We start from the raw sequence: 21105 nt of genomic DNA, 5'->3' as shown, positions 1-21105 counted from the left end.
AGCTAAGGGTCAGCAAGATTGTTCGTCAAACAGTGTTGAACTTGAGTGCTACGGTCTTGAGTGCATAGGAGTATAGACATATTAGCATAGATCAATAAAGCAATATCTGATCTTACCTTATCTTACCCACATACACTATGATTTAAAATGTATCTAAACCAATGGGACCCGATTGGACCTGATTGGAGATCAGTTTGGGCTGGATTTCTGCCTTAATTGGTCAGATCTGAGTCAGGCTTAGGCTCAACAATCTTTTTGAAGATCACTTTTAAAAGGTTCCACAATCCAGATGTTCAACAATAACTAGGGATGTCCCGATCCGATCACGTGATCGGAGATCGGGGCCGATCACGTGATTTTCAGAACGTCGGAATCGGGGGGGGGGAAATCTGGAATTTTTATTATTATTTTGTTTAAACTAGACTAGTTCATAGTCTAGAATTATTCTGCACTAAGCCAATTTTATATTTTATTTTATTATTTATGACTGAATGTAACTGAACTTGTGAAGCTAGTAGTAGTCAAGCTACCTCTGTTACTGCACTACCTGTGTTGTTGCACTATTCTGCACTTCATTTGTTTTAGTTTACATGGTTATTTTGTGGTACACCACTGATAAGCTTTATTTTTATTTTGTTTTGAATTCTGATCCAATGCTGCAATAAGTGAAATTTTTTTGCTATATATCCATGTTGGATATAATGGATATAGGCTACTGTTAAAAAAAGCCATATCCATGTTGGATAATAATGGATAGTTGGATAATGTTAAATAAAAAAACAACCTTAAGGGTCAACTTGATTGCATTTTTTTCTTTTCTCTTTTCTTAATGCATTGCCGAAAGATCGGATCGGGGAAAATCTGTATCGGCAGATACTCAAAATCACATGATCGGGATCGGATCGGGAGCAAAATAAAAAAGCGATTGGGACATCCCTAACCATAACCATATTATTCTGTGGTGAGGAGGACATGTTCCGCGTCTCGAGAGCTCAGCCACAAGGGGGCCACTATGGGCCCCCAGGAAACCCGCCGGATGACGTCACCCAGCGGAGAGCAGACCTCTAGTGAAATGCAGACACTACTTAATTAAGACAAACTTAAGGAAAATTGTCTATCGTTCACCAGAGGTCTGTTTTGTTGGTTTCGTTGGTTTCACAAGTTCCATGTCTGATTATTACATGACCCTCACAACAGAATGACAGGATTCAGGTAAAAAAATCTGCATTATTTCTTTATTTGTAATAGTGAAACTAAATCATTATTAGCCATTGCAACTGAAAAGCCATACCATTGGGCTTCAGTTTTGTCCAGGTGGAAGTATTCTGGGGCTTAATCAGGGGTGCGTTGCTCATGGGACGGGGTCGCACGCCAAGCAACCAGCTCTGTGAGCAGAAGCACACGCACACACATGCACGGATGTGCACGCACGTGCACACAGGAATGCGCTTGTGGTGATATTGACATTGAATTTCATAACTAATATGTGTGAATAATTAGAGAGTCATAATGTAGGAGAGACAGACATTCCAAACCAACCCCCTCTCATGACTGCTTACGAAACTGTATGTAGGAGAACAGTTGCAGGTCATAAAAAGCCCCATGCTAATGTAATCAGGGGACAACAAAGACTATGTAAATAAGTCACACCCCACAGACGAAACGGTGACTCACTCTAACTAGCAGACACATCCAAGGAACTATTAAGTCAGTATACTTTATATAGGAAATCTGGTATTAAAATATGTAACTTATTACATTAACCATATCAATGTAGAAGGTAACTTACAAAGAAGAATACCATTTAGAATGTCACCCGAGTATGAAAGTAATAGTGTTATTTCACTCTTGTTATAAATCCTGGTATATTTATCACAGTTATATTATCTGGTAAATAAAGGTTGGTGTGGTCTCCTATGATGTCTGGTATCAGCCTAGAAGCAATGACTGTACTGGGGTGATATTAGAGGTCTATAGGTCATTGCATGAACCATGTAGATTGGAAAATCAAAATGGTACACGAAGGAATGTTAAAGTGTTGGATTCATTCAGAGGAGACCTGAGCAGCCAAGGAGGGGGGTCATCAAAAGCGCCCTCCTCTATACTCATCAAGAGGCCACACCGACGGGGGCCACCAGCAGACCCCCCCTCTGTTCACTGAAGGAAGACACCGGCAAGGAGATCGAGGAGGGGGGGGCCAGCTAGCCCCCACAGAGGAAATCAGGGGGGGGGGGCGGACCGCCTCCCCCAGAAGATTATCTGAGGAGAACTCCATATATAGAATTAAGAAAGCTGATTGGACCATTATTATTAGAATAATGTGCTACTATTGGGGGAAATCAGAGTATAAATAAGAATGTAGAGGAGAGAGAGAGGAGGCCAGCCCACCGACCCGTCCCCAGGGGGGTCAGGCTGAGCCTCGATCCACCACCAGAGAATGTGCTGTCATACATGTGAGTAGAATCATGGACTCATTATTGTTGGTTAGAGTAACATGTACAGATTCCTACCTTAAGACCAGGTTGTGCCCATGTGTATGGCTTAGTACATTCTCGTTTCATACATAACATGACTACTATTTATGTGCAGAACTGTCTTGATGTGAAGCAGCCACCGTGTCTGGGCTATTTTGATTATATAAACCTCATCAAACCTTTTGTACAATCATGTATTATGATGAATAATTCCTGTGTGTAACTGATGCCTTATCCACCTTTGGCCCTTTGGCAAATAAATCAGTTGAGTTGAAATATAGTTCCTTTTGTCTGGACTGCACGTTTATTTCTCATCTGACTAAGTCAGGGGAGAAGACCATGTTTCTATCACTCTCCTTTTCCTCCTTCCGGGTGGCAACCTCATTGGGCTGCAAGTTACCTTAGGTATTGTATAGAGTGACTATACGACAGAAATGGTGCCGTTCAACCCGCTCTGTGCTGCCCCCCCCATAAGAAAGATGTGCGGTGAGGTTTTGTGTGGCTGGCTGCTCAGCGCCACGGCCCCTGCCTGCACGTTGGGGACATCCAGAAAAAAAGCCGGAGGTTGATGCGTTCATTACAAGGGGTTTACAGTGCAGAGTTTGCTGTCTGGATGGAGGAACGAGGGAAGGATGGAAAGTTGGTTGTGTAGCCACTAGTTGGGGCCCAGGGTGAATATAGCCTTTGCGTACAGGAATGGTGGAGTGGTGATTAGTTAGGCTGTCCAAAGGTAAAGGGAGCGCGCTTGTTGTTCAGTAAATATACAATCATGAGCTTTTGATGTTTGTGTGGTTATTCAGAAACAGGAGGCCGTTTTTGGCCTGCTTGCTTGGGTTTATTGCAATAAATACGGGCAGCGTATTTTGTGCCAGGCCTTTGCGAACAGGGGGATAGTATTTTTTATTTTGTTGTTGTTGTTTAAAAAGCGGCGGCCCGACGATTGGTTATTAAGTCATATTTAGGGACAGCTGAGGTTAGGAGGCGCTGAAGAGCAGAAGTGCACGATAATGGTGATACAGGGTGTCATGAGTTTAGGAGGCTGCATCGATTGAGCAGACCTGATGAATTGTATGATTGACTGGTGAATGTAATAGCTTGAGGTGATCCAAAGCACATAAGTTAGGGATAGATAAATTACTTGAAGGGTAAGGCGAGGAGCGGTAGAACGTGGATTATAGTTACAGAAATGCAGGAAGTGGGACTGTGAGGTGACTGGACAGTGATGGAAAATGCAGAGTAGTCAGAGATCTTAAAGAGAAGATTGTAGGGTGAGGTAAAGAGTATGATGAGTGTGTGAAAGTCGGAGTCTATACCCGGTTAGTGGGTCGAAATTTTATTATTAAATATATGACTGGCTTCGCCGTGATGAGGACTGTGTATGGCGCGGTTGATTAGGAGAAATATGGGGTTTCGGCTTGTAAACACCAGAGGATGTTCGAAGAATACATTTTAAGATACGAGTCTTGTTCTATAACTTCATGGCGGACGACGGTTGGTCATGGGGGAGGCAGGACAGTATAGTGAAGTCGGCATACACGGGATCTTGATTGTTGATAGCGTTGCGCCATGTAATCGACGTCTCGTATGGGGGGTCGGTTTGTTTGTATTTATGTATTTGTGTAAATGTATGATCATAGCAAGCTTGGCCGGGTTGTTATGTTGTTAAACGTGGATCAGAACGGTATACGAGTCTGAAGCGAGTCATATTGGAAGTTGGGGCTGACTAGCTTAGCTCTGTGAAAGAGCCATGGTAATCTATGGACGTTACGGCGGAGATGTGAAAGATTTGACGGAAGGCTGTGTGAGCAATTGTTGTCGGGAAGCGAGTCGAGTGGTATGCTGAGGTAATTATGGCCGTATTAATGGTCATATTTGATGCGGTAATGATTGTGTACGATGTTATTGTGGAGGAAAGATGTCGCTGATTGATGACGTGGTTGTGTTGAGAGGAGTGTGTTTGAACGTCCTGACTGTGGAGCCAGGCAGAGGAAAGGTGAGGAGCAGTGGTTTTGGTTTATGATTCGTTTTGAACTGTGTAACGGCGTTTGTTATTTTAGGATGTTTTAATTTCTTTTAATATAGTTTGTTCTTTTGAAATAGTTTGTTGTTTAAACATGTGTAAGTTGTTTAGAGTTAGATTGGTACCGAGCGGACTGAATGAAATGTGCGGATCCCGAACGCGTGTGGAACACCACGTAACGCGCGGATCTTGGAGTGTTGAACCATCACATCAGGCTGGCTAGGCTATTAGCTTGCATGCGGCTGTTTTGTGAAATTGCGGGCAACATGTATGATGATTAGAGTTTTGGAAGTGACTGTTAGGAAGTGTTAGAGAGCGCAGTGGGTGTCGTTGCATTGTATTAGGACGAAACTGAGTGTTTTGTGATGATAGTTGTACGTTTTCGCGAATAGACGTCGTTTGCTCTTTGCGCCGTTTGCGCTAGTGCGCATGCGCGGATCGCTGTTTTTTATTCATTCGCTCTAGGAAAAACGGGTGAGTTTATATTTAGCTTTGTGCTATATGTTTGTATATTGTACATTGTGTTTTTGTGTAAACCAGGGGAAAAAGATGTAACATGTATGGTGCTTAGATTAAGGGAGATAGTAAACAAATGTGGAGGAAGTCAATACGGATTTACTTAGGCTGCAAACAATGCAGTGAGCCTATCAAACAGATATGATTTAATATACATGGCCTATGATAAGCTGGGATTCACAAACTAGCTACTCTGGGTGATTGTTTATTAATGAAAGGAACATATACACATTGGACCTGTAAAATTGGGCAATAGTATATTACACAAGTGTATAGTCTTGACCAAGTGGAGATTGAGAGTAGCTGTAGGCTGGATTTGGACAGGTGCTCTACACTGAAAATGACATATTGCTTGCATTATATTTAATTGTTACATCTACATTAGAATCATATGTCACATATGTACCGGGTTAACGTTCCCAGGATGTCCGGTTTACAGTTTTTTGAGTCTTAGCATGTGGGAACTAACCACTAATGATGTTTTATTGCTAAAGGGTGGCTTTTGATAAAAATGCTTGTATTTGTAATATGCATGACTGTTGTTGTTTAAAGAAAAATGATGTTGGAATCTGTTTAGGTTGTGCACGGGTGTAGAGAATTGATGTGGCGTTTATGCTTGTTTTAGATTGTTAAGTCTTTAATACAGTTGGTTTACATAGGCTGTTGTTTTATATTAAGATTGGTTGCAAGTCCTTGAATCGTAATGGGATAATTTAATGGTGGGGGCTTGTTTTTATGATTTTAATGATTATGATTGTGTTTACAGTAGTTGAAATGATTGTTTTTATTCCATAGTTATCTGTACTTAGGACACTGTCTGTGACTAGAAGAACAGGCAAATATGTGTTAATTAACCTCTGGGGGGAGGGTGATTAGCCTTCCCCTGGAAGCAGTAGGAATGTGTGATTTATTCAAACCTAGGGGTTCTTCTAGTCTATTCTTGCCTCTGGGGGGATGAGATGTTTTGATTAACCTTTTGATGGAGTTACAGGGGGCCTGTATTCACGGGGTGAGTAGATAGGGTCTTTGTGTCAAAGGCCTTTATGCTCAGGGGAGACTGTATGCATAGATCACAAAGGGGGTTTATGCTGGGTGAAGACGGTATGCAGAGAACCGCAGAGAACAGTGCAGAATGGGGTTTTATGCCAGGGGACAATGGGGGTTCAAAGGCTTACACCAGGTTACCGTGCCAGTAGGCTGAGGGACAGAAGTTGAGAAGATCATATGCCCAAGGGGGGTAGGAATGCTTTAAGACAGGTCGCGGGAAGCCACAGGGGATGGTGGAACCTGTTGTTTATGGTCACTGTTAGGCTCAGCCTATCTTTGCAACAGGAGAGAGGTCACAGCTGGTGAAGATGGGGAATGGTCAGAGTGAGATAACAGATGGAGGTATTTTTACAACAGGGCACAGAGAGGTGTGACAGGAAGATGAGGCAAGATGCTAATTCGGGGCAGCATGAGGGAGATAGGAGGTGACAGGAAGTGGAGAAAGGGGGGCTAATACAGGATGCAGCTGAGTGAGTGAGAAAATCAATAAGATAATCATTCAATTGGTTTATGACTTTTGAATGGTGACTGGTTGATGAGGGAATAATTTAAAAAGGTCAGTGCACTAGAAGGCATTGATATGTTTTAAGTTGAGAAGGAGGTTCTAGTCTTCTTCTGAGAGTAGGTATACAGTAAGGAGACTGTAGGAGTCTAAGTGGTGTAGATTGTGTTAGCCTGAGGTTGAGTACAGAGAGAGCTGAGAGCAGGAAGGGAGGAACAACTAACAAACTGAATGAATGATTAATGAGTTATGTGTGTTGAATGGGAGTGTTTTGATGCATGAGTGAGACAAGCGTGAATGGCTTTGTCTTTGAGTGTTTTTTTCTGTCAGTGGGTGTTTGAGGCTGTGAGATATTGAATGGAAGAGTTTGTTTTGTTTAAGTTAACGGCCACTGTTGTGTGCTCAAAGAATGTGTGGATGAGCGGTTGGATTTAGATTTTTAGGTTTATTTTCTATTTTTAATCTGTAATTGTGTGGACTGGAATGCGGTTGAATGGGGACTCAAAGGTGTCAAGTCACAGAGACAGGATGCTTTGTTCCGGTTGAGAGTGTGTGTGAGAATTGCAACAGGGGTGATAGAGCGGAATGGATGGTTTTGAAAATGTTGTTTTTATTTCTTTCATGTTTTTAGAAGATGCGTGGATGTTTCACAAGTGGTCTGCCACGTGTGTAATAGGAGGATGTGTTTGATTTATTTTTGTTTTTCTTTCCTTTCTAAAAACTTTAATTGTAATGTTTGGTGCTTGTTCTTTTTATTGCTTTGCTGTTTTAAGTAGGCGTGGTGATTTCACATGTGGAGATGCAAAACATGTGGTTGAAGGATGTGTTTATTGAGATATTTTGTTGATTATTTGTCTTTTTTTTATTTCTCAACTGTTTTTCATGATCTGGGTGAGAGGAGAGGGAACTGGTGCGGGACAGGATGTCAACAAAAGCTAAGTAGTTCCATCACATTTGCATATGGATTATCAATGGCTTCTCTTAAAAGTGTGTTGAAATATTGTGTAAAGGATTTGCTTTGTGCTTTTGTTTCTTCACAGCTCAGTCGAGGGGGGGATTGCAGTTCAACTCAGAGGATGCAGGGAATACATTACATTAGCGCGGTAATGTAGAATTTCATCTTCCCTGTTTCTCTGCAGTCCAGCGGTGATCAATTACCAAATTGTGGTGGGAGAATTCTTGTATGCATTCGCCCCCATCTCTACAGAACCCCATGCGGGTGGGGCCGGGTTGTAATAACTGAACAGGTGGGGTTTGGGAAACATTTCCAGGCTAAAAGCATCTGACGACAGGTTGTCATGGCATGGTGGATGGCTAGACCTGGGATATACCTGGCCTGGGGAGCGGAGCCGGCCTGAGGGCTGAGCTGAAAAATGTACATAGGAGTCTCTGAGGAATTATGATGTATTGATTGGACTGTGGGGACAGGGAAATGACTGAATGATAGATACTGATGGGCTTTGTTTTGTGCACATGTGATTTGGTAGGACGCACAAACAAAGGGCGGACAGAGTAAGACACAACGCAGGGATAGGAAGAAGCATACACATAGATAGATTACGGTCAGAGTGAGGATAGATAGTGAAAAAAAAATTCGTTGAGAATCTGATTTCCCCGACCGAGCTGGGCTGTGGAGACCTAGGTGGTAAGGTTATGACCATTGTATGTGTCATAAAGGGGGGAGGATAGAGGATAGATGGGAGAGCCAATTGATGAATTATGCAAAATGTGGTTGAACTATTGTTTAAGAATGAATTAGCAGGAAGAAAGAATGAATGTAAAGCGAAAATATTATGATACTAATGTATGTTTTCTCTCAAACCAGATCATCTAAGAGGTTGGAACAAACTTTCATGTAGATTAAGGAAATTGGGTTTTAAATTTGTAAATTATTATATTTTAATGTGTACATTTTAGATTAAAGATTGTTTTATTGTTTTCAACAAACCCAAAAGTTGTTGTTTAAAAGGTGGGCCTCTGCCTTGAGGAGCAAAAACTCATTGATGATATGTACCAAAGAATAATGAAAAAAGAAATTGATAAAATAAAATTGAGAAAAATTTGAACAATTTATGATTTTTGTTATTATGTTAAATATTGTATGATTAGTATAGAAAATCAAGTCAATGTACTGTTTATGACAATGTGAATTGTCAGAGTGAGGAATGTGGTGATATTGACATTGAATTTCATAACTAATATGTGTGAATAATTAGAGAGTCATAATGTAGGAGAGACAGACATTCCAAACCAACCCCCTCTCATGACTGCTTACGAAACTGTATGTAGGAGAACAGTTGCAGGTCATAAAAAGCCCCACGCTAATGTAATCAGGGGACAAAAAAGACTATGTAAATAAGTCACACCCCACAGACGAAACGGTGACTCACTCTAACTAGCAGACACATCCAAGGAACTATTAAGTCAGTATACTTTATATAGGAAATCTGGTATTAAAATATGTAACTTATTACATTAACCATATCAATGTAGAAGGTAACTTACAAAGAAGAATACCATTTAGAATGTCACCCGAGTATGAAAGTAATAGTGTTATTTCACTCTTGTTATAAATCCTGGTATATTTATCACAGTTATATTATCTGTTAAATAAAGGTTGGTGTGGTCTCCTATGATGTCTGGTATCAGCCTAGAAGCAATGACTGTACTGGGGTGATATTAGAGGTCTATAGGTCATTGCATGAACCATGTACATTGGAAAATCAAAATGGTACACAAAGGAATGTTAAAGTGTTGGATTCATTCAGAGGAGACCTGAGCAGCCAAGGAGGGGGGTCATCAAAAGCACCCTCCTCTGTACTCATCAAGAGGCCACACCGACGGGGGCCACCAGCACTGTTCACTGAAGGAAGACACCGGCAAGGAGATCGAGGAGGGGGGGGCCAGCTAGCCCCCACAGAGGAAATCAGGGGGGGCGGACCGCCTCCCCCAGAAGATTATCTGAGGAGAACTCCATATATAGAATTTAGAAAGCTGATTGGACCAACGTATTATTAGAATAATGTGCTACTATTGGGGGAAATCAGAGTATAAATAAGAATGTAGAGGAGAGAGAGAGGAGGCCAGCCCACCGACCCGTCCCCAGGGGGGTCAGGCTGAGCCTCCATCCCTCCACCAGAGAATGTGCTGTTATACATGTGAGTAGAATCATGGACTCATTATTGTTGGCTAGAGTAACATGTACAGATTCCTACCTTAGACCAAGTTGTGCCCATGTGTATGGCTTAGTACATTCTCGTTTCATACATAACATGACTACTATTTATGTGCAGAACTGTCTTGATGTGAAGAAGCCACCGTGTCTGGGCTATTTTGATTATATAAACCTCATCAAACCTTTTGTACAATCATGTATTATGATGAATAATTCCTGTATGTAACTGATTGCTAATCCACCTTGGGCCCTTTGGCAAATAAATCAGTTGAGTTGAAATATAGTTCCTTTTGTCTGGCTACACAAGTTATTTCTCATCTGACTAAGTCAGGGGAGGACCATGTTTCTATCACTCTCCTTTTCCTCCTTCCAGTTAACAACCTCATTGTGCTGCAAATTACCTTAGGTATTGTATAGAATATACGACACGCTGCACTCGGCTGATGCGCCAACTCGCCAAGTACCCACCTGGCTACTTTGCATAACAATAGCTCAGCTCATGTGTGTTCAAATACGTCCACAGATACATCCACACAAAACTTGTGAATGAAATGTGTTACATTCCATTCCTAGAGGCAATTAGGCACTGTCTTTAGTCTGTGCGCACGCGAGGGAACATTTATGCGCATGCGCGGGAGCGCGCGCATGTGCGGGAACACGCGCCCAGGAGCGTGCGCATGTGCGGGAGCACGCGCCCAGGAGCGTGCGCGCACGTGGCGTCATTAAAACACAGTGCAACCAGGTATGAAATCACCAACGCAACACTGGGCTTAATGGAGCTCTACCAAACACCTACCAGTTAACTTGTTGACGCCAGCCTCCTCTGCCACGTTGGAGAGGGCGATGATCCCCCGGGAGACATCGCTGGCCGCCTCGTCCATCTCAATGAGGGCGTGGGGCCCCACGGTGCCGCTGGCGTAGTTGGCTATGTAGATGGCATAGCGGCCCGTGCCCTGGGGAGGAGGGAGAGATGGCTTACTGTACACTTCACCCAACTTTAAAAACGTACCAAAACAACACAATTTAGGTACAGGGCTGCGGTCAAGTCAAGTCCCGAGACCAGGTACAGTCGAGTTTCAATCAAGACCCAAAGTCTCTTTTCAATTTGATTATAATATTTGTCCCCTTTCCCTGTTACCCTTTGAGAGGCCCCTTTAACACTAGCACAGCCGACAAGGGGTCACATGACCCCTAGGCATTTTCAATAAATGTATCCTCGTCACTCTGTCGAGCTCCAGCTCTGTCACTCAATGACTTTTCCTAAAAGTACCCGTTTTATCTGGCACGGTTTCTGAAATTTCAAAATGACTTCAGGAAAATGTAATTAGAACGTTATTCCACATATATATGGAATATATATATGTGGAAAGTCACAGCACTTTGCGAGCGTCTAGCGCAGGGGTGGCCAACCCATGGCTCGCGAGCCGCATGTGGCTCTTTGCCCGTCAATGTGTGGCTCTTCCATCCAAAAAATTAAAAATTAAATTATAATATTTGTATTTATTATTATTATTTATTTTAAAAAATGTTGTCACTCAAACCTGTGGTAAACCTCATATTTTTATATTAAGAGGTAATTATATAGTTTACACTGTTTATTTGTCTCATATTTCTCATATAAGCTGTGGGGTCATCTGACCCCTTCCGGCGGTAATCAGTGACATTTTCTCCATGGCTGTTCTAGTGTTAAACTCTCGCCAGGCCGTCATTGAAAAAAAAAATTTTCTGAATTGACAGTGGGAGGTAGAGCGCTCATCTGGTCATCCGGAGATTCCCGCTTCAATTCCCGCTCCTCCCGGGCAGTGTGTCGAAGTGTCCTTGAGCAAGACACTTAACCCTTAAGATGTAAAATGTGAGGAACAAATTGTAAAGAGCTTTGGATAAAAGCGCTATATAAATGCAGCAGTTTACCATTTGACCTACCTGGTTAAATAAAGGTAAAAATTATTAGCTCAGAGAAAGATAAAGGTTACTTCCTGTAGAGAGAGAGAGAGAGAGAGAGCGAGAGAGAGAGAGAGAGAGAGAGAGAGAGAGAGAGAGAGAGAGAGAGAGAGAGAGCTCTTTTGGCCCCATCTAAAAGGAGGGTCGAGGGCTCAAATCCAACTCCTGTTGCAGATTGTGGTGGAATTTGGCAAAGTTGTGTATATTTGAAGGTGGCGGTGATTGGCTGAGGTGGAGTGTGAATTGGCCTAAATTGGCTTCTCATTTACAAAACCCTCCTTGATCTGACCCCTCCTTATTTGATGCACCTGTTAAAATGGTCATCTACTCCCAATAACACCAGAGCTGCTCACCATGTCTCGCTAGATGTTCCCCCCGTGTTGACACTAGGGCTGCAACTAATGACTAATTTGGTAGTCAACTAATCTGTCGATTATTTTTTCGATTAGTCGACTAATCGAAAACCAATTATGTAAACAAAAAAAACAAAAAAAAAGGATATAATATTTTTTATTTTTTTTATAAACTACCTATCTTTGTGAAAGTGGCTTCTCAGCTCTGGTCCAGCTGAAGACAGAGCAGAGGAACAGATTGGACATTGAGCATGACCTCTGAGTTGCTTGTCTACCATCACCCCAGACTTTGAGACTCTTGTCAGGACCAAACAACAACATCATAACATGATGATCCCATAGCAAATTAAAATAATGACTCATGAAACATTTGAATTTGGATCTTAAGCCACTTTAAATGAAAATGTATTTGAAGAACAATACAGCAATCACTCATAACAAGATAAATAAATTAAATAATACAAATTAAAGTGGAAGTGTACTTTAAATAACTAAACAAATAATAATAAAAAATAAATAACTAGCAGCATCTGCCCCCAGCACCGCGGCTGATGGGGCTGTAACTTGGTCCAGGACCAGGAGGGTGACGTGGAACAGCTGTAAGGGGAGAGGGGGATGAGTCAGATCAGACAGACGTCTAGGTCTTTTGTTTGCTGTGTGTGAGAGGAGTCTGTGTGTGTGTGTGTGTATGTGTGTGTGTCTTACTCTGATCGCTGTGTGAGTGAGAGGAGTGTGTGTACTGTGTAATTTGTGTGTGTGTCTTATTCTGATCGCTGTGTGAGTGAGAGGTGTGTACTGTGTAATTTGTGTATGTGTGTGTGTCTTACTCTGATCGCTGTGTGTGAGTGAGAGGAGTGTGAATGTGTGTGTGTCTTACTCTGATCGCTGTGTGTGAGAGAGAGGAGTGTGAATGTGTGTGTGTCTTACTCTGATCGCTGTGTGTGAGAGAGAGGAGTGTGAATGTGTGTGTGTCTTACTCTGATCGCTGTGTGTGAGAGAGAGGAGTGTGAATGTGTGTGTGTCTTACTCTGATCGCTGTGTGTGAGTGAGAGGAGTGTGTATGTGTGTGTGTCTTACTCTGATCGCTGTGTGTGAGTGAGAGGAGTGTGTATGTGTGTGTCTTACTCTGATCGCTGTGTGTGAGTGAGAGGAGTGCGTGTGTAATGTATTGTGCACTTTAACTGTAATTTGTCTGTTCTGCTTCATGTATTACATAACTTGTAATATTATTTGTTTGTTTGTTTGATGTGTGTTTCAATTATATCCCTTACCTCTGTGATGTATGTATCATTACTTTAATTAAATTAAATTAAATTGTATTTGATTTAATTAAAGTTAAATAAAGCAAAAAAAAATTCAAATAATAATAAAATAGCTCATAGAAATATAAAGGTTGCTTCCCACAACCATAAGGTGAACGCTGAAAATGGCTAGAAAATGATTTTCGTTCCCACATCTGGGAACTACATTCTGAATACATTTTTCCATAGACAATACCATCGTGGACATTGGGTTAAAAGTTATCCTGCTGATTTTTGCCAGGGGCCATACATATGTATGGAAATTACAAAAAAAAAAGATTAGTTGGGAAGACAAAATCTCTCAGAAATTGACATTCACACGTTCATAAACTGCTTATGGGAGAAATGGTTTTTATCCCACATCAAAGTTAGTCGAAAATGTTGATTCTGAGGACTTTGAAACTGAAATTACTCAAAAAGTACACAGTAAAAAGATTCATATAATTTATAATTTTACATTCATTCACGTTCACACCTACCCTGTTTGGTCCACTTTAAGTGGACCATGGTCCCTTTAGATCAATAGTCCGTTTGGTTTGTACTGGTCTGAACGCAAACCGAACTATAATGAGGACCAAACAACCGAACCATGGTCCTCTTGAAAAGTTGGGACTCGGTTCGTTTCAAAGTGGACCATGGTTCGTTTGCTGTTGGTGTGAACGCAAAACGAACTTTATATAGTATCTAATCTAGAGCAAATGAGTGACAGGTGCCTAGTGGCGGCGGTCGCGCGACCCAACTTGACAGCGCCAAGTGACAGCTTGCGCGCGACCCAACTCAAATGAATGACAGGCGCGCGGACAGTCTCTCTCTTCCTCTCTCTCTCTCTGCCTCTCTCTTTCTGTCTTCCTCTCTCTGTCTCTCTAGACTGGCGCCGCGCGCGGACAGTCTCTCTCTTCCTCTCTCTGTCTCTCTAGACTGGTGCCGCGCGCGGACAGTCTCTCTCTTCCTCTCTCTGTCTCTCTAGACTGGCGCCGCGCGCGGACAGTCTCTCTCTCTCTCTCTATCTCTCTCTCTCTCTCTCTCTCTAGCTCTCTATCGGCAACTGTTTACGTTTGTGAGTGCTAGTCCAATAGATGAACGACTTGGCGACAGCATGTCCTTTGTTTACAAATTAGATCCGCACCAAACAGGGTAGACGGTAGAGTGAACGCAGACCAAAATCAAACAATGTATCATTTTCACATTTGGTCCACCAGAAAGTCCGGACTATCCAAGGATAGTCCGGACTATCCCTGGACTTTCAGATGTGAACACACCCTACACATGTACCTAAACATCTGAGTCAAATATTGGTGCATTAGTATACTTGAATGTGAATTTATACCATGACATGCAGCAAATCTGTATTAAAAAACGGTGTAGCTTCCTTGTGATTCCCAACCTGCAATATCAAAGATGCTGGTATAATTTTGTACAATTTTGTTGTACACATAAAACAGTTCAGTGGAGAGTATAATGACAACGATAATAGACCCCACACACTTTTGATCAAGATGGTTACTCATTAACCTTTTTATTTTCCATTTAAAAACAAAATAGAATGCGCAGGTACAAAAATACAAACAAATCACACTATACCTACTGTATAACCCTAATCCCCTCACTATATACAGTACATCCCAACCCCAGTCCACACCCTCATCCACCACCTAACCCCTCATCCACCACCACACTTCCCACCATCCTCACCACTATCATCCGAGTCATCATCCTATGTAGCCCTATCCTCAGTTTCCTTAGCAATATTTTGCCACAGTTTTGGCATTGACATAGATCTGTACGTGGCAGTTTTGCACACACAGTAACATCTTCCTGTCTCACATTTGCCTTGTTTGCAACCGCAGTGGACTACCTGCAACAGGGCCCGATTTGTAGTCATCCAGGTCACTGTTAACTCCCCATCCTCGATGTGCCACCCATTGCCAACGGGTGAAGGGGCACACATTACAGCTTTCAATGAATGCCTCATTATAGCTGCTTGGTAATTTGCCCTTTTGCAGTGTTGGTACAAGGTAGGGGGTGTACGGTATAAACAGTATAGAAAGTACACCGGTATGAATTTGCGCTACGGTATGGATTTTGACTATACCTTGTGACTGGTAGAGCAGCTCTAAAGTAGCAATGACGTAACCAGCTTTTTTCTTCCCACTAACGTTACTCGACGATACACTCAACGTTTGCAGTGGTCGTTGCATAGTGTTTAATTGTACAGAGTTTTTTCTCAACTTGCTCACGGACCTTGCCGTATAGTTTTGGCATTTCAATTTGGCTAAAGTGTCTGCGAGCAGGTAACACGTATATTGGATCCAGTGCTTTGACCAAGCCCTTTCTATCGACAGTTTGAAAAGGAACCATGTCCTTACACAACTAAACAGTGACAGCGTTTGTCGGTCCACCGCTGGCTTTTTTTGTCGTAAGGACTTGGAAAATGCCTGAGTAAGTGAGTCTGAGATGCAGAGACAGCTTTTTTCTTCTCGATGCTAACGTTACTTGACGATTCACTCGACGTTTGTGGAGGACGTATTCTGTTGCTTTCTTCATATTTCATCAACAACGACCGACGAGTGGGAGTCGTGCAGCAAATATTTACAGACTTCATATTTCCCTGATTACCTGAGAATTGATAGCCCAAGGCTTGGGGGAATCGCTGGAATCATGGGGACTTGAAATTGAATTCTATACCATAATGACACAAATGAAATCATTAAATCGAGGGACTTGTGTTGCCAGATTTGATTGAGAGAAGTCTCATCTCCTTCACTCATGACACTGAATTATGCCCGCACAGCCTGGCAACCGAGAGTGAAAGTAAAACTCCTCAGCAGTGAGCAGTCGACCAGTCAGCCTCCAACAGGTCGAGAATGGATGTGGACAAAGCTCCCAAAATCAAATAAATATAACCTTTCTCTTCATCTGGGGTGAAATATTTCCCCTTCCCTATACACACTGGACTAGTGATAGGCTATGTGAGGACCCACGGTAATAGAAGATTACCCCCGACCTCCGTGATTGATCCGGAGATTGAACCTTTTGACTGTTTGTGGTTCAAAATGACACCTCAAACTAATTTATAACAAAGCCAAATTCGCAGCCATATGCAAAAATGGACTCATGCTGAGAAATGTTATATTTTTTCAATGATGAAACAAATCTATGACACTCCAGCAGAGGGAAAAGAATGAGCTGGTTAATAGTTACAGTAGGTGGTAGAGTAGGTACAGTAGTCGGTAGATCTAACTATAACTATAAAAGAAGGAATCTCTGTCTGTCTGTTGTCTGTCTGTCCAACGCATATCTCTTTTGCCTTTCTATTTTTTCTCCCATCCCCCAATTAATTTGTCGTTATGCCAATTCCCTTCCTGGTCGTTTCCCTGCCCTACTGTCGGTCTGGGGAGGGTGTAGACCAGGCACGTTGGAACTTTTAATCGGCAGGGGGTGCTGCCTTTCTGAGACTTTCTTTTTTTTCAGAACGCCGTGAGAGGAACTTTTTTTTTTGTTTAGAATGGCTTTGAAATAAATTATTTCTATTTACCCTTTAACTGAAAATGACGTGAGACGTGAGGCAAACGAGAAGGACGTAATAATTGTTTTATTTGAACTTTTCAAGCCTGACGAAATAAAAACAAACAAACCTCACTTGAACTTCTGAATACCTTGAGGGTCCCTGGTCAAGAAAAGGTTGAAAACCCCTGCTCTTCCTCTCTCTCTCTCTGCCTCTCTCTTTCTGTCTTCCTCTCTCTGTCTCTCTAGACTGGCGCCGCGCGCGGACAGTCTCTCTCTTCCTCTCTCTGTCTCTCTAGACTGGCGCCGCGCGCGGACAGTCTCTCTCTTCCTCTCTCTGTCTCTCTAGACTGGCGCCGCGCGCGGACAGTCTCTCTCTCTCTCTCTATCTCTCTCTCTCTCTCTCTCTCTAGCTCTCTATCGGCAACTGTTTACGTTTGTGAGTGCTAGTCCAATAGATGAACGACTTGGCGACAGCATGTCCTTTGTTTACAAATTAGATCCGCACCAAACAGGGTAGACGGTAGAGTGAACGCAGACCAAAATCAAACAATGTATCATTTTCACATTTGGTCCACCAGAAAGTCCGGACTATCCAAGGATAGTCCGGACTATCCCTGGACTTTCAGATGTGAACACACCCTACACATGTACCTAAACATCTGAGTGAAATATTGGTGCATTAGTATACTTGAATGTGAATTTATACCATGACATGCAGCAAATCTGTATTAAAAAACGGTGTAGCTTCCTTGTGATTCCCAACCTGCAATATCAAAGATGCTGGTATAATTTTGTACAATTTTGTTGTACACATAAAACAGTTCAGTGGAGAGTATAATGACAACGATAATAGACCCCACACACTTTTGATCAAGATGGTTAATCAATCAAAACACTACACCATCCCCTTAATTTGGAATAATGTAAGAAAATGTTACAAATCAATAAGTTACTCATTAACCTTTTTATTTTCCATTTAAAAACAAAATAGAATGCGCAGGTACAAAAATACAAACAAATCACACTATACCTACTGTATAACCCTAATCCCCTCACTATATACAGTACATCCCAACCCCAGTCCACACCCTCATCCACCACCTAACCCCTCATCCACCACCACACTTCCCACCATCCTCACCACTATCATCCGAGTCATCATCCTATGTAGCCCTATCCTCAGTTTCCTTAGCAATATTTTGCCACAGTTTTGGCATTGACATAGATCTGTACGTGGCAGTTTTGCACACACAGTAACATCTTCCTGTCTCACATTTGCCTTGTTTGCAACCGCAGTGGACTACCTGCAACAGGGCCCGATTTGTAGTCATCCAGGTCACTGTTAACTCCCCATCCTCGATGTGCCACCCATTGCCAACGGGTGAAGGGGCACACATTACAGCTTTCAATGAATGCCTCATTATAGCTGCTTGGTAATTTGCCCTTTTGCAGTGTTGGTACAAGGTAGGGGGTGTACGGTATAAACAGTATAGAAAGTACACCGGTATGAATTTGCGCTACGGTATGGATTTTGACTATACCTTGTGACTGGTAGAGCAGCTCTAAAGTAGCAATGACGTAACCAGCTTTTTTCTTCCCGCTAACGTTACTCGACGATACACTCAACGTTTGCAGTGGTCGTTGCATAGTGTTTAATTGTACAGAGTTTTTTCTCAACTTGCTCACGGACCTTGCCGTATAGTTTTGGCATTTCAATTTGGCTAAAGTGTCTGCGAGCAGGTAACACGTATATTGGATCCAGTGCTTTGACCAAGCCCTTTCTATCGACAGTTTGAAAAGGAACCATGTCCTTACACAACTAAACAGTGACAGCGTTTGTCGGTCCACCGCTGGCTTTTTTTGTCGTAAGGACTTGGAAAATGCCTGAGTAAGTGAGTCTGAGATGCAGAGACAGCTTTTTTCTTCTCGATGCTAACGTTACTTGACGATTCACTCAACGTTTGTGGAGGACGTATTCTGTTGCTTTCTTCATATTTCATCAACAACGACCGACGAGTGGGAGTCGTGCAGCAAATATTTACAGACTTCATATTTCCCTGATTACCTGAGAATTGATAGCCCAAGGCTTGGGGGAATCGCTGGAATCATGGGGACTTGAAATTGAATTCTATACCATAATGACACAAATGAAATCATTAAATCGAGGGACTTGTGTTGCCAGATTTGATTGAGAGAAGTCTCATCTCCTTCACTCATGACACTGAATTATGCCCGCACAGCCTGGCAACCGAGAGTGAAAGTAAAACTCCTCAGCAGTGAGCAGTCGACCAGTCAGCCTCCAACAGGTCGAGAATGGATGTGGACAAAGCTCCCAAAATCAAATAAATATAACCTTTCTCTTCATCTGGGGTGAAATATTTCCCCTTCCCTATACACACTGGACTAGTGATAGGCTATGTGAGGACCCACGGTAATAGAAGATTACCCCCGACCTCCGTGATTGATCCGGAGATTGAACCTTTTGACTGTTTGTGGTTCAAAATGACACCTCAAACTAATTTATAACAAAGCCAAATTCGCAGCCATATGCAAAAATGGACTCATGCTGAGAAATGTTATATTTTTTCAATGATGAAACAAATCTATGACACTCCAGCAGAGGGAAAAGAATGAGCTGGTTAATAGTTACAGTAGGTGGTAGAGTAGGTACAGTAGTCGGTAGATCTAACTATAACTATAAAAGAAGGAATCTCTGTCTGTCTGTTGTCTGTCTGTCCAACGCATATCTCTTTTGCCTTTCTATTTTTTCTCCCATCCCCCAATTAATTTGTCGTTATGCCAATTCCCTTCCTGGTCGTTTCCCTGCCCTACTGTCGGTCTGGGGAGGGTGTAGACCAGGCACGTTGGAACTTTTAATCGGCAGGGGGTGCTGCCTTTCTGAGACTTTCTTTTTTTTCAGAACGCCGTGAGAGGAACTTTTTTTTTTGTTTAGAATGGCTTTGAAATAAATTATTTCTATTTACCCTTTAACTGAAAATGACGTGAGACGTGAGGCAAACGAGAAGGACGTAATAATTGTTTTATTTGAACTTTTCAAGCCTGACGAAATAAAAACAAACAAACCTCACTTGAACTTCTGAATACCTTGAGGGTCCCTGGTCAAGAAAAGGTTGAAAACCCCTGCTTTAGCCTATTGCAGAACAGCATTAGGCTATATACTAAAGCTACTCTGTTTGGGTTATTTTAAACGACATTGTCAAAAAGCGGATTTTGATTTCACAAACATTGCTCAGATAAAATCGAACATCAAACAAAAGTTATTTTATCTGAAGAAAAGCTATTGCCATTTGCCATGCAGCTATCTGGCGTGCTTATGCGGTATACGCTTATTTGGCGAGACAAAGACTCTTACCTCGAGGCATTTAATGTGGATCAATCTTAATGCAGACAACTTTCATAGCTATACACAGGTGTCCTCTTTTTTAGTCCCAATAGTTGCTCACTTTGTGGAAAGTGGACCTTCGCTCAGTCGTACGTGAAATGAATAATTTTATCAGAGTGGAATCATCGACGTCATCCAAAATGTCATGGTGAACATTCATTACTGCTATACATGATTGAGTCTCTCTTGCTTTATTGTGTTGCGCAGCCAGGTTTTCAGTCTGCGCAGGGCATGAGAAAGAGCGCTCCGATGCCGCGACAGAGATGGGGAGCGAAAGACACATCTTTATTAGTCTTTCCACCTCCGATAGCATGGATCGTGTTTGTGGCTGCAGCTCTTGTATGATGGACACGACGTACTGTAGCACTGCTGCTGGCACAGATCGGGGGGCGAACAGACTCAGTTAACTCTTCAATACCTGATGCTGAGGCTGAACGACCTGTCGTCTCTGTCTCTCTCTCTCTCTGACGTTTATCAGATTTAGTCAAGTCAAGTCAAGTCAAGTCAGTTTTATTTGTATAGCACGTTTACAAATGACAACAGCCAAACCAAAGTGCTTCACAACATGATAAAAAACACATACAATGCAATAAAATACACTAGAAAAGAGGTAGAGTACAGTACAGTGCAAAGTGCAAAGTGCAATAAAAGGGACAAGAAAATTTGATAAAAATGCAGAGTGACAGCTGACGTCATGTATAGATGCTGGGCTAGCTCTGGTCAAAGGCCAGGGAGAAGAGATGTGTTTTGAGCAAGGATTTAAAAACCTCCAGGCTCTGGGCAGATCTTATGTGGAGGGGGAGGCTGTTCCAGAGTCTGGGGGCAGCAGCAGCAAAGGCTCTATCTCCCCTGGTTTTTAGCCTGGT

At 42.3% G+C, this 21105-nt stretch overlaps 1 protein-coding gene across 1 annotated transcript in view; it reads right to left on the bottom strand.

Moving 5' to 3' along the window:
* crtac1b (cartilage acidic protein 1b) overlaps nt 1-21105 on the bottom strand; it is a gene marked incomplete at both ends in the record, with an annotated part of 173680 nt that overhangs the window by 95039 nt on the left and 57536 nt on the right. The window contains one exon of the mRNA XM_084321881.1: nt 10531-10687. Coding sequence (XP_084178007.1) covers nt 10531-10687 — 157 coding nt within the window. The remainder of the gene's footprint in view (nt 1-10530; nt 10688-21105) is intronic.

This window comes from Notolepis coatsorum (genome assembly GCF_963971535.1).
Source record: "Notolepis coatsorum genome assembly, chromosome: 9".
In the NCBI taxonomy this organism is placed as follows: Eukaryota; Metazoa; Chordata; class Actinopteri; order Aulopiformes; family Paralepididae; genus Notolepis; species Notolepis coatsorum.
Note: the sequence above shows the minus strand (reverse complement) of the source record. Positions and strands in the feature narration are given on the sequence as shown.